At 35.2% G+C, this 15,318-nt stretch overlaps 1 protein-coding gene across 1 annotated transcript in view; it reads left to right on the top strand.

Moving 5' to 3' along the window:
• LOC107153256 (phospholipid-transporting ATPase IB) overlaps positions 1-15,318 on the top strand; it is a 97,665-nt gene that overhangs the window by 2,357 nt on the left and 79,990 nt on the right. Inside the window, exons 2-4 of the mRNA XM_048801240.1 lie at positions 5,481-5,608; positions 6,682-6,759; positions 9,312-9,400. Of these exons, the coding sequence (XP_048657197.1) occupies positions 5,481-5,608; positions 6,682-6,759; positions 9,312-9,400 (295 nt within the window). The remainder of the gene's footprint in view (positions 1-5,480; positions 5,609-6,681; positions 6,760-9,311; positions 9,401-15,318) is intronic.

Below are 15,318 nucleotides of genomic sequence, written 5' to 3' on the forward strand. Positions count from 1 at the left end.
AATCTCTGTAGATAGCATCAAAACCTGAGACAGGTTTATTCTTATGCCATGGGGATTTCCAGATGTTCCCTGTCCAGTTTTGCTTTTCAGTGTTGTAGATTTTAGATTACTTTCAAAAGGCAATCTGGATTTAAATTTCCTCCTTCAATTTGCTCTAACACAAGAGTGTTAATATTATCTGTATTAGTCAGCTTTCCATTACTGTAATAAAATTCCCCAAATAATTAACATGTAAAGAGAAAAGGTTTATTTTGGCTCACTGTTTTAGTGGTTCCAGTTGGCTTTGTTGTTTTAAGGTAGCATTTCATGGTAGAGCAAAGCTGCTTACATTCAGAGACAGGGAGCAAAGAGATGATGGAGGGGACTAGGGGTCCCACAGTTCCCCTTGGAGGTATGTATCCAATGACCTAAGAACTTCCCATCAGTACCCCCCACCTTTAATGTTTCCACCATTAACCAAAAAGTTCACCCTTAGGCCTTTAACATATGGGCTTTTGGTGGACACGCTACATCCAAACTATGACATCATCTTATTTTGGACATAAAAAAATAAGTTTATGTTCAAACTGAACGAAAGTTACTGATATTTTGGTTTCTATAAAATTTGTCAAGGTTGGTATGCCATATAAATAACCTCCTCTTCCCTTTTCTGTCAGACTTCTTTTTTTTTTTTGTTTGTTTGTTTGTTTTCATAATACATTTTTTTAGTTGTAGGTGGACACGATATCTTTATTTATTTTTATGTGGTTCTGAGGATCGAACCTAGTGCCTCATATGTGCAAGTCAGGCACTCTACCACTGAGCTACAGCCCCAGCCCTCTGCAGACTTCTTGAAAGAGGAGAGGACTCTTATTGTTTCTATTTCCTGGTCACTATAGTGTCCATATAAAAAGTAGTTATGCACACGTGACACTTACTTCAGTGGCATTCTATTGCCTACACTGGATTGGCATATCACTGCTTAATGGCCCACTGCTTGTACTTGTGAGTGGTTTTATTGACATAGCCATGCCTACTTGTTTTTGTGTTGTCTGAGGCTCTTTTAATGTCACAGTGGCAGAGCTGAGTAGTTGCAAAGGAGATCCTGTAGCTGTTACTAAAAATATTTCCTGCTTCCTGGCATACAGGGTCAAGTTAAGCTTCCTCCATTATGCCAATACCAGGACCTTTATTACCTCATCCATTCCTATGGTATAATATACTCCTACTTCCTCCTCAGGACCTAATCTCCATTAACAAAGTACTGCTTGCTTTTTGGTATCTTGCAGGAACCTTACATTAACTGGCTGTTGATACCTCTAGGCCTTTTGTCCAATGCTCCTTTGGGCCTCAAATTCACCTCTGGTCCCTTTCACCTAAACACCTAACACTGCTCAATTAGGCCAAGATGAGGCAGTATCTTCTCCTGTGGCATTTCATGACTTACTTCTCCCAGACTTTTTACTTAGGAGTTCTATTTGGTTCTATTATAATATACATAATAGAATTCATTCCATTTCCATGTTTCATGATTATTGTTTATTTGCCCCCCAACCCTAGATTGTGGATTTTTATGTATGTCTTTTAAAAATGTTTTCATTAGTACATTATAGTTATACACAATAGTGAGGTTCATTTTGACGTAGCTAAACATGCATGGAATATAATTTGCTTTATTTTAGTCCCTAGTAGTCTCTCTTCACTGCCCTCTTTACTCTTCCTGTTTCCCTTCCTCTATGCTCCTGATCTTTCTCCTAGTTATTTATTTTTTAAAATATGTTTAGTTGTTGATATACCGTTATTTTATGTATGTATTTATATGTGGTGCTGAGAATCGAACTCAGAGCCTCACACATGCTAGGCAAGTGCTCCACCACTGAGCACTCTACCACTGAGTGCTCCAGCCCAATTTATTGTTTTTTAATTAATGCTTTATAGATATACACAATGATGAAATCCACTGTGTTATATTCAATGTACATAGCATAATTTGGTCAATTTCATTCCACTGTGCCCCCTTTCCCCATTCCTTCTCCCTTCACCTCAATCTTTTTTTACTCCATAGTTTGCTCTTCTTTTTTCATAGAAATCCCCACACTTTTTGTTCCATTTATTTATTTTATTGGTTCTTTTTATTTATACAAGACAGTAGAATACATTTTGACATAATTATACAAGCATGGAATATATCTTGTTCTAATTCAGACCCAAGTGCCTCTCCTGAACAGACACTTCACAGAAGGGGAGATACAAATGCTCAACAAATATATGAAAGAATGTTCAATTTGAAAATGCAAATTAAGTGAGATTTCATCTGATTCCAGTCTGAATGACAACAATCAAGAATACAACAATAAATGTTGATGAGGATGTGGAAAAAAGGGCACACTCACACATTGCGGGTGGGACTGAAATTGGTGGGACCACTCTGGAAAGCAAAATGGAGATTCCTCAAAAAATTAAATATGAAACCACCATTTGACCTTGGTTATATCACTCCTTGGTATAAATCTGAAGGTATACATGTATACTACAGTGATGCAGCTACATCAATGTTTATAGCAGCTCAAGTAACAATAGCTAAGCTATGGAACTAAACTAGGTGTCTTTCAACAGATGAGTGGGTAAAGAAAACTGGGTATATATACTCTAGAGAATATTACTCAGCCATAAATAAGAATGACTTTATGTCATTTTGCCAGTAAATGGTTGGATCTGGAGCCTATCATGCTAAGTGAAATAAGCCAGTCTCACAAAAATAAAGGTCAAATGTTCTCTCTGATATATGGAAGCTAACACACAACGGGGGTGGGGTTCTGACTACAATTGTGGGGCCTGTGAATGAAGGCTCTCTGTAGGTGGCCTGTGGGTTAAAAGCCTCCACTTGGATGATGGAGATCACTGGGATACCTTTCCTGTGACTTGGGGAGAGTGACAGTTGACCGTCATTTTTCTGAACTCCTACATGGCTGGCAGTTTTGGATTTGCTGAGTGCCCACTCCCCTCTGCTTGGACTTTTTTTGTAGTGGCTATAGCCAAGCACTTGGCAATTGTCTGCAATGTGGATCCTTTGGGTGCGGACTTTCTGTGGACATACTGGCGTGGAAGCTTCCACCACGACTGAGGCAGATCACTGGCATTTTACCTATCAGTGTGATGGGGTTAGGGTGTCAGCCCATCTTTGCCTCAACTCCTGTGGAGGCTGTTGGGGAGCACTGGTTTGGGTTTAGTACTCCCTGGGTGTGATTTGTTGTCAGGTCAGTTCCACTCCACTTCCCTTGTCCACAGTGAAGGGGAGGGGTTTGGGCAGCATTCAACTAATAAAGATCTCTCTGCACTTCCAGATGGATTACTCAGACAAGACCATTCAGAAACTTTCCCTGTGGTTTTATTTGTAGGTGAGGAGAAGCTGTATTGGTTTACTTTCTTCTAGGGAGATTGGCTAGCTGTGGACTTTACAGAATGATTGCCCTGCCTCAGCACAACTTTTAGCTCACACTCTGTGATCCCCTTCACTCTTTGCTGCTTCTGTCCCATTTTGACTTGGTTTCATTTTCTTTCCAACTTTGTTAAGGAAGTAAATTTATGGGCTTTTCCTTTTCTTCTTTGTCTCTTTGGGTCAAGGACTTCTATCCTTATTTTCTGCTCTGGTAACCAAATTCCAAGTCCCTCCAAATCTCAAGATGTCCAATATTGAGTTTTAGAGTGTTTACTCTGTTGCTCATCATTCTTATCAGTTGGTCTTTCACTACATGTTTTTCTGGGCTATGGCCAGATCAAGAGTTGCTGCCTAGATTTGCTCTGCCATCTTCTCTCTAGATTATGCAATTTTTTAAAAATATTTTTTTTAGTTATCAATGGACTTTTTTTTTTTTTTAATTTACTTATATGTGGTGCTGAGGATCGAACCCAGTGCCTCACACATTCCAGGCAAGTGTGCTACCGGTGAGCCACAGCCTCAGCCCTAGATTATGCATTTTTGAGGACAGGAATCATTGTACCCTTAACTTCAAGAACATTTTTTTTATAACAGAGACTCAATAATTAATTGAATAACTATAAGAAATAATTTTTGAGTTGACATAGAACTTTATAATGTTCTAGTCCAATTTCTTTGACTTACTGCTGCGAAACTGAGATTCCATATGGCAACCAAAAAGTACAGATGTAGTGAGTGGCATATTTGGAAAAAGAACCTGGAATTGGTTCCAGACTATATCAATATGCCCAGGATACTCTAGTTCAAAAGAAGAGGACACTTGTTGGATTAAAATTATAACTGCATTTTCAATAATTAATAAACTTGGCAAAACACTGAAAGTTTTGTCTTGGTTTCTCTGTCCATAAAATGGTCATAGTAAAATATCTACCTCTAGTTTTCTTAAATGACTGATTTACAAATCTAAGGTAAATATAACAGTATAATCATGGCAAATAAGGAAATGTTAGTAAACTTGAGGTCATAGAGTTTGAAAAGATGTGACTTACTTTCAAGTTGATGTAATTTAGAAATCTAGATTTTGCTCCAATTGTCCTACATTACCAGTATGTTTCTCTAAAAGAAAAAAAAAGAATACAAGATTTTTAACTTACAAGTTAAAATAATTATTTAATTTTATTCAATTATATGAATTTGTGTTCAGCAAAATGTAACACTTCTACAAAATGATTTGGCTATCTCTTTTCAGTTATACCCCATACCCCATGTAACACAGATATATAAACAAAATATAAGATTGAGATGCAAGTTTTCAGAAAAACATATATATAATTCAGTGTGTACATATCCCCTGAACACCTTCTAAATATTTTAAAGTCACTTTCTTTGAAATTAGGTTGAATTTCTTATTGGAAAATTACTGTCTCAAACACACAAACGTCTCTTCGAAATATGAGTATATGTATAGATTTTACAAAGCCTCCCATTTACCTCTTTTTTGGCCTTCACTACTTTTGTTGAATTTTAAAAAGTATAATATAAGGTACCTATTTATACGCACATGTTTTAGTTTCCTTAACTAAAGTGAAGTCTGTCTCTGACTTCACACCCACTGTTACTTCCAGCTGCAATGTCCTCCTTATTCCCTTCCTCGTATCTCTTGCCTTTAGCAAACTTCCTTCTCCTTCAAACTCCGCTCATCTCCTTTTCTGAGAGGTTCCTGTCTGAGATGCTGGCCCTTTTCTTTATGTCATTGTCACCATGCTCAATTTTCTGTGCCACCATGGAATTCCTCACACCATCTTCACTGACCCAGCTTTCTTCCTCAGGCCTCATCCTGAACTCCCTGAGAGCAGGGGGATCTTGAATCTCGGTGCTTCCCATACTCCTCATGCATGGCTGCTATTTGATTAATTTTCATAAAAATATTCATTTTGGGGTCCACTTTTAATCATGATTTTCATGGAAAAATTCCACAATTCTAATAAAGTGGTAATTCAAATGAGGATAAATGAAACCATTGTCTGAAGCTGTGACATAGTTCTGCTGATTTTCTCCACAGGTATCACCCCCCACAACCATGTGTTTGATATACTGGTATTCATTATCTTGTACCATAACCTTGTTCCCATCAGTCTGCTGTTAACTCTGGAAACTGTGAAATTCATTCAGGCCCAGTTTATAAACTGGGTGAGTATTAAAATCAGAAATCTAAACAAAAATTCTCTCTTGAGCCATGGCTTTTATTTGATATCAAAGAACTAATGTCATTGAGTCCTTGTGACAGGGCTAGTATAGCCACTGGGCCAGGGACGCTTTCAACAGAAAGACAAGCACTGGTGTCAACCTGGCTCAGTAATGCTGGGACCTTTGTGTTAATCTTGAGGACATCATTTTTTCATACATTTTTTTTCTAACTGTTGAAAAAGGTTTATGAGATAGTAGCAAGTATGGAAAGATAGTTGATCCAATAAAATTCAAAATACTCAACAGTGAAAGAGGCTTACAGATCATGGCCAGAATGATAGATTCTTGGCAATCATTCCAGAATCACTTCAAATTAATTAAAAGTTTTTTAGGTTGTCAGTCACGTATTGACATTAATATTTAACGAATTGGAGACTAAACTAATTTAAACAGTTTGAATGGGGGTATAATTTTTAATTATTACCTTTAGGTATTTGTCTTTGAAATAAAATTATTTCTAAATGTTGCATATTAAAATTTTTTCTTACTGTGCCATTGGATGGCAATCATTTGCAGGAGAACATTTTGTTGTTGTTGTTGTTGTTGATGTTATCTTTTGGTGGTGCTGGCATCAAACCCAGGATCTCATCATGCTAGGTAAGGGTTCCACCACTGAGCTACACACCCCCAGCCAGACAGTAATATTTTAACTGCCAAGAAGTGAGACAAAGTGCTTCCAGGTGTATTCTCATTTAATTTTGTAGAGTGCTGTGAGATGAGAGACAGACATGCTAACCAACTTACGCAGGTTGGCTGAGGCAGAGCCAAGAATTTGAAAGCCAAGTCTTTTGATCCCTATTCACCAACACAGGTGCCTCTGCTTTTGCTAAATTGATTCTCCTGTTGTATGAGAGAAGATAACCTATTGGGTTAATCTAAGTATTCTACACTGTCCATTATGGGTTATTTTTAAATGTTAGTCACATAGAAATACCAATGTCAGGGTCAGCCTTCTACAAGAAATTTTGAGCCTCATTCTAATTCTGGTTTGGACTGTATTTTTCATTTTTTTGCAGGATGAAGATATGCATTACGAACAAAATAATCTTTATGCGATGGCCAGAACATCCAACCTCAATGAAGAGCTTGGGCAGGTGAGAGACTTTTCAGGGAATGAGCAATGTGATAGGAGCTTCATAGAAGACTCTAGGGAGAGCTTTTGCAAATCTCAATGCCACAGTGAGAACAGGGTACAGTTCAAATTGACATGTGGAGTTGGGAATAGGAATAGGCATATTTTGTTCAAAATATTGATAATTCTACATCATGTTTAAATATACTGCATCATGTCGATGGAGAACAAACCCAGTACAGGTTATTATGTGTTTATGAAAGAGTGAAAAGCTAAAAGGGAAGAAAGGGAAGGCTGATGTTAGCTCTCAGGTGGGCTAACAGCAGTTAGCTTTCAAAGTCAGGAACTTGCAGAGGAGAGCTCTCGCCTTCTTCCCCTCCCTTCATGAGGCAGATGACCCCCAAAAAGCAGCCAAAAGTTGCTATAAAATTTTAGAGGTTGCTACAAAATTCTACACTTGCCACACCCATACATCTGTTCATAGCTTCCTTATTTATATATATCTGTAAATTAAAAAGTAAGCTCCCATTGTTGTAGCTAAAAGAAATAAGACTTATAGTTCTGATTTTTCTAAATACCTTTTTTTCTTAATATGTTTTTACTGATTGAAATTTCCCATATTTCAATTAATTGAGGATGTTAAGCTTCAAGGGTGTGAATTCTGGCTCTACCATCTATCAGCTGAGTAATTTGGGCTTCTTGTGTGACTTTCCTGGTCTTGATTCCTAATATGTAAAATGAGTAATAAGAGCATCTTTGTCATAAGATTGCAATAACTGAATAGGATAATGTGCATATAAGGCACTCAGCATAGTCCCTGGAGTGTGGTAGGAACTTAATTTATGCTAGTCATATTAAACAGTACTTGGTAAATATAATTTCTAATTCATAATCACATTGTGTGGTATCATTTGAATAATGAGTTGTCAGTAAATATTTATTTAAAAAGCATTTTGGCTCTTGGAAATTCCTGTTCAGAGAACTACACCAATATCCTTTTATTTATTTTTTACATTGAAGAATTAAAAATGAAGGAGTCTGCAATAATTAACTCCTCTAGCATCTTTTCTCCTCATAAAAATCAGATTATTTATTTTAGAGTGTGTTTTTAATTGGCAGTCGGAAAAGTACCATTTCATCAATCTTGCCTAGTCTTTTAGAGTAATAATTAAATATAACATTAATAAAAATTGATGTCAGTCTTTTAGAGTAATTAAATAAAACATTAATAAAATAAAGCTTTAGGACTCAAGCTTTGAAAATAATCATATTATTTATGTAGGTAAAACATAATGAAAAGAGCAAAATGATGAAATTGAAAACAGAAGGGCAATAGAGAACTTAATATTCAGGATACACAAAAACTTCTACAACTCAACAGTAAAAAATACAAATAAACTAATTCAAAAAAGCACAAAGGATTTGAATAGATCTTTCTCCAAAGAAGATATATAAATGGACAATAGACTCTTGAAAAGATACTCAATATCATTAATCTTTAGGTAAATGCAAATCAAAATCACAATGAGATATTCTTTATAACCATTATTATGGCTATTATTTTATTAAAATGAAAAACAATAAAGAACAGATACTGATGAGGTGTGGAAATTTTGCAAACCTTGTGCCTTGCTGGAAAAACAGTAAAATGGTACAACTTCTAAGATGGAAAACAGTATGATTGATCCTCAAAATACTAAGCATAGAATTACCATATGACCTAGAAATTCCACTTTTGAGTATGTACAAAAAATCTTGGAAGCAGGGGCTTGAAAATATATTGTATAACAATGTTTATAAAATCATTATTTGTAATAGCAAAAAGGTGAAAACAACTAAAATGATCATCAATGGATGAAAGGATAAACAAAGTGGTATACCCATACAATGGGGTATTATTCAGCTCCTGAAAAGAATAAAATGTTGCTACAAGGCTGATTTCGGGTTTGTGTGTTTGGTGCTGGGGATCGAACCTATGGCTTTGCGCATGCTAGGCATTTTTTCTGCCACTGAAATATATCCTTAGCCTCTCATGGATGAATCTTGAGGACTTTATGCTAAGTAAAATATGCCATAAAAAGGAGATTATATGATTCTATTTATAAGTCTGAGGTCAAATTCATAGAGACAGACAATTGAATAGTGGTTTCTAGGGACTGGATGGAGAGGAGAATATAGAGTTCAACAGAATTTTCATTTCTTCTTAGAAATGAGCATTGTAGTTGTGACCATGATTAAAATGACATAGAGTTTGTATTTCATTTTCATCTATTTAATGTTTTCTAGATACTTTTGATGAAATTTCTGTGGTAAGAAAATGAACTTGGCTTCTGCTTTTCTTTGGTTTGATGCTTAAAGTTTGTTTTGCATATAACTATTCAATTTTACCTCAAGTGTAAAACAAAGAGCATAACTTTCAAAATCAATGTAAATATTAAGGTAGAATTCTTATGGACAGCATTTCTTGCTTTCTAAAAAATTTACATATTTTAAGAATTTAGAAAGAAAGTACTTGTCTTTGATATGTAAATACATTTTAAACATGTGATTTTTTCATGTTCACTTTTTGTTTAGGTAAAATATTTATTTTCTGATAAAACAGGAACCCTCACTTGCAATACAATGGCATTTAAGAAGTGTACCATTGCAGGCATAATTTATGGGTAAGTGTTTTTATTGTCATACTCTGTTGTAAATTGGTGCACTGCAGTTATATATAAAAGCAAAAATCATTGTGGTATGTTCATACATGCACATGACCTAATTTGATTAATTTCATTCTGCTGTTCTTCCTATTTCACATACCTCCTCCTCCTCTTTGTTCCTCTTCCAGTACTCCACCATTTTCCCTTCTATTTTTATGAGGAACCCCCCCACACACACACACATTTAAAAAAATTTATTTCTCTGTAGTTTCAATATATAACAGAAAATATTTGACCCTCGACTTTCAGTGTCTGGCTTATTTCACTCAGTATGATGTTCTCTAGGTCCATTCTACCAGCAAGTGCATGATTTCATTATTCTTTATGGATGACTAAAACTCCATTGTGCATATTACATTTTCTTTATCCATTTGTCTATTGATGGGCATCTGGGCTGGTTCTATTGTGAACTGTGTTACTATAAAATTTGGTTGCATATAGGGTACTGATTTTGGTTCTTTTGGATAAATATCAAGGAGTGGGATAGATGGGTCATATGGTGGTTCCATTCATAGTTTTTTGAGGAATCTCCATATTGCTTTCCAAAGTGGTTATATAATTTGTGGTTCCACCAAAAATGTATGAGTATACTCCCCTACATCCTTACTAGCATTTATTATTTATATTCTTGATGACTACCATTCTAACTGGGGTAAAATAAAATCTCAGTGTGGTTTTGATATGGTATTTCCCTGATTGATAGACATGTTCAACATTTTAAAATATATTTGTATATTTATGTTATACATATTATATTGTATATATTATATATTTGTATATTATAAACTATATTTATTTCTTCTTTGGAGAAATGTCTTTTTAGTTTGCCTATTTTTTGAATGGGTTATTTGGTGCTTTTTTGTGCTAAGTTTTTTTGAGTTCTATATATATTCTATATATATTCTGTATATTTTCTATATATATTCTGACTATTAATCCTCTGTTGGGGGAGTAGCTGGCAAATTTGTTCCATTCTGTAGGCTGTTTCTTCATACTCGTGTTTCCTTCACTATTCGAAAACATTTTAATTTGAAGCTATTCCACTTGTTGATTCTTGGTTTTATTTTTTGTGCTTTAGAAGTCTTATTAAGAAAGTTCCTGTAGGTGGAGTGCCTACCTTATATTTTCTTCTAGCAGTTTCATTGTTTCTAGTTTAATTGTTAGGTCTTGGATCTCTTTGAGCTGATTTTTGTGCAAGGTAAGAAACAAGAGATCTACAGTTCCATTCTTCTACATATGGATATCCAGTTTTCCTGGCATCATTTGTTTAAAAGGTCATTTTCTTTCCTCCAGCATGTTTTTTTGCACTATTGTCTTTCCTGTGTCTTTGTGGATATGTCTCTATGTCTTCATGCCTGTTTTGATGCCAATACAATGCTATTTTTGTAACCACAGCTTTGGTCACAAAAGAGATCTGGTATTTTGATGTCTTCAGCACTGCTGTTCTTACTCAGTATTGCTTTGGCTAATCTGAGATGTATATAATTTGTTATTCATCCATATGAATTTTGGGATTATTTTTTCTGGTTATTTGAAGAATGGCATTGGTGTTTTGTTTGTTTGTTTGTTTGGTACCAGGGATTGAACTCAGGGGCACGGAACCACTCAGCCACGCCCCCAGCCCTGTTTTGTATTTTAGAGATAGGATCTCACTGAGTTGCTTAGTGCCTTGCTTTTGCTGAGGCTAGCTTTGAACTTGTGATCCTCCTGCCTCAGCCCTCCTCCCACCCCAGCCACTGGGATTACAGCCATGAACCACCACGTCTGGCTGTCACTGATGTTTTGATGGGGATTGCATTAAATCTGTGTAACATTTTGGTAGTATGATCATTCTGACATTATTAATTCTGAATACCCGAGAATATAGGAGGTATTTCCATCTTCAAAGGTCTTAAACAATTTCTTTCTTTGGTTTTCTATAGTTTTCATTGTAGAGGTCTTTCACCTCTTTTAGTTAGATTTATTCTCAAGTATTACTTTTTTGAGAATATTGTGAATGCAGAAGTTTTCTTGATTTGTTTCTCAACAGATTCACTGGAGTATAAGAAAGCTATCATTTTTGTATACTGATCTTGTAGCCTGCTACTTTGGTGAATTTGTTTATCAGCAACAGAAGTCTTCTGGTGGGTTTTTTTGAGGGGGGTGGTTCTAGGAATAGGATCATGTCATCAGCAAACAGATAATTTAGCTTCTTCTTTTCATATTTCTATCCCTTTAATTTCCTTTTCTTAACTGATTGCTCTGGCTAGAGTTTTAAAAATACCAAATAGAAATGGAGAGAATGAACATTCTTGTCTTTTTCCTGAATTTAGAGGAAATATTTTCATTTTTTCCTCCATTCAGAATGATGTTGGCCTTGAGTTTTTCATATAGCCTTTATAAGATTGAGAAAGTTTCTTCTATCTCTGGTTTCTCCAGCATTTTAAACATAAATGGGTGCTGGATTTTGTCAAAGGTTTTTTCTGCATGTATTGAGATGATCTTGTGTTTTTGTTCTTAATTCTGTTTATGTGATTAATTACATTTATTTATTTCTGTATATTAAAACAATCTTGCATCCCTAGGATAAAACTCAGTGGGCCATGGTGTACTTTCTGCTTAATGTGTTTTTGAATGCAGTTTGCCAATATTTTATGAAGGAATTTTGTGTCTATGTTCATCAGAGATGTTGATCTTTAGCTTTCTTATGTGTCTGTCTGGTTTTGGTATCAGGGTGATACTGGCTTCATAGAATAAATTTGGGAATGTTCCCTCCCTTCCTATTTCATGAAATAATTTGAGGAGGATTGTTGTTAGTTCTTCTTTGAAGGTTTGGTAGAACTCAGTTGAGAATCCATCTGGTCCTAGGCTTTTATTTGTTGCTGTTTTCTGTGGTTTAGATATGATGTGTCTCCCCAAAGATCATGTGTAAGATAATGCAAGAAAGCTTAAGAGGTGAGGGCTGGGGTTGTAGCTTAGTGGTAGAGTGCTCACTTTGCATGTGGAAGGTACTGGTTTGATCCTTAGCACCATATAAAAATAAAACAAAGGTATTGTGTCCATCTACAACTAAAAAAAAATTTTTAAAAAGAAAGTTTAGAGGTGAAATGATTGGGTTATGAGAGCTTTAACCTAACCAGTGCATTAATCCATTGCTATGGATTAATAGGGCAATAACTATAGGCATGTAGGGTGTGGCTGGAAGAGACAAGGTGTGGCTTTGGGGTTTATATTTTGTCCTTAGAGAGCAGAGGTCTTTCTTTGCTTCTGTATTGCCATGTTTTCAGCTGCTTTCCTCTCACATGTTCTTCTGCATTGAAGTTCTGCCTCACCTTGGAACAAGAACTGAGACCTCTGAAACTGTGAGCCCTAAATAAGCTTTCCTCCTCTATGTTGTTCTTGTCAGGTCTGTTGTTCACAGTGATGAAAATCTGGCTAAAACATTGTTTCAGTATCATTGCTTGATATGAGTCTGTTTTTGTTTTCTATACCTGCATGTTTTAATTTGGGTCAGTCATATGTTTCTAAACATTTGTCAATATCATATAGATTTTCCAGTTTATTGGAGTATGAATTGTCAAAACAGTTTCTAATGATGCTCTGGATATCAAAAGTGTCAGTAACTTTGATTTGGATATTCTCTTTCTTTTGGATTTATCAATCTTGCTTTCAAAGAACCAACTCTGTTGCATTGTTCCTTTATATTGTTTTTTATTTTCAATTTTATTTATTTCAGCTTTGAGTCTAATTATTTCTTGTTTACTACTGATTTTGGAATTAGTGTTTTCTTCCTTTCCTGGGGCTTGGAGGTGTAATGATAGATTATTATTGTAAGATCTTTTTTTTTTTTTTTTAGTGTAGTGATTCAACTTTCCTTTTAGAACTGCCTTCATATTGTCCCAGAGATTTTGCTATGTTGTATATCTGTTCTTGTTTGTTTCCAAGAACTTTGTTTCTGCCCTGATTTTTTTCTCCAATCCATTGCTCATTCAAATGTGTATTACTCAATCTCCATGTGTTAAAATTGTTTCTGTTTTTATCTTGTTATCAATTTCTAATTTAATTCCATTATGATCTGATAAAATGCAAGAATTATCTCTATTTTTTCTATTTGCTAAATGTTATTTTGTGTCCTAAAACATGGGCCATTTTGATGCAGATTCCATTTGATGCTGAGATGAAGTGAATTCATTTCAGTGAAATATTTTATAGATGTTTGTTAGGTCCAGTTGATTGATAGTAATTTTGTGTGTGAGTGTGTGTGTGTGTGTGTGTGTGTGTATGTAGATGCACCAGCATTTGGGACATGAATATTTATAATTCTTACATCCTTTTGTTGGATGGAACAAACTTCCTTGTCTCTTCTGATTAATTTTAACTTTAAGTCTACTTTGTCAGATATGAGAGTCTCACTTGTTTTTAGTCTCTATTTGCATGGTATATCTTTCTTCAACCTTTCACCTTCATCCTGTGGGTGTCTTTGCCTGGCAGGTGAGTCTCTCAAAATATGGTTCAGTCCTGTTTTTTAATCTCTTCTGTCAATCTATGTCTTTAATTAAAGTCTTGAGGACATTTACATTCAGTTGTTATAGAGAGGTGATTATTACCTCTTGTCATCTTTATTTAAATGTTTTATTCAAGCTTCCCTTTACTAAGCTCTTCTTCTACTAAGATTCACTTATTTGCTTTCTTTGAGTTAGTTTTGCATTTCCTTTGCATGAAATATATATTTGCTGTAAAGTTGATTTAGTAGTCATGAATTCTTTTATTTTCTGTTTTCATGAAAGGTCGTTATTTCATCAAATCCAAAGGATAGCTTTACTGAATAAAGCAGTCTTGGTTGGCAATCATTATCTTTCAAAACTTGTGATATGTTATTCAAACTCTCCTGGCTTTTAAAATCTGGGCCAAGAGATCAGTGCTAATTCCCATTGTTTGCCTCTAAATGCAACCTACTGTGTTATGGTTTACATATGAGGTGTCCCCCAAAAGTTCATGTGTGTGACAATGCAAGAATGTTTAGAGATGAAATGATTGAGTCATGAAAGTTAATCAAATCAGTGAATTAATCCCCTGCTAGTGATTAACTGATTAGTAACTGAACACAGGTAGGGTGTGAGTGCAGGAGGTAGGTCACTGGGGGCATGACATTAGCGTATATATTTTGTCCTTGGCAAGAGGAGTCTTCCTGGTGTGATATCCTGAGCCACTTTCCTCTACCACACTCTTCCACCATGATGTTTTACCTTGCCTTGAGTCCAGAACAATGGAATTAGTCATCTATGCACTGAGACCTCTGAAACTGTGAGCTCCCAAATAAACTTTTGCTCCTTTAATTGTTCTTGTCAGGCTTTTTGCTTACAACAGTGAAAAAGCTGACTAAAACATGCTGTTTTCCTTTCGAAGCTTTTAAAATTCTCTTCTTGTTCTTTATATTAGACATTTTAATTATAATGTGTCTTAGGATTATTTTTGATCTTGTCTATTTAGGGTTTCCAAAGCCATGTCATTTCCAAGATTTGGAATCTTTCCTGAAATTATTTCACCGAAAAGGCTTTGCACACCCTTAGTTGGATCTCGCTTCCTTCCTCAGTGCTAGTGATTCTCATATTTGATCTGTTCATGCTGTCTAATCCTGAATATTCTTGTCATGATCTTTTATCACTTTTATTGCCAAATTTTAAAGATTATATACCTTTTCTTTGAGGCTCGAAAATCTGCCTCCTGTATGATCTAATCTAATTTGATTTATTATTTTATTTTTAGCATACCTATTTGTTTTATTCCAGACTATCTATGGCTTTATTGAAATGATTTTCCATATGATAACCTATATTATCTCTTAGTTCATTTCTTGAATCTTCTTTTTCCTTGATCATTTTATTCATCAAATTTTA

The sequence above is a fragment of the Marmota marmota genome, unplaced genomic scaffold, assembly GCF_001458135.2.
Source record: "Marmota marmota marmota unplaced genomic scaffold, marMar, whole genome shotgun sequence".
NCBI lineage: Eukaryota > Metazoa > Chordata > Mammalia > Rodentia > Sciuridae > Marmota > Marmota marmota.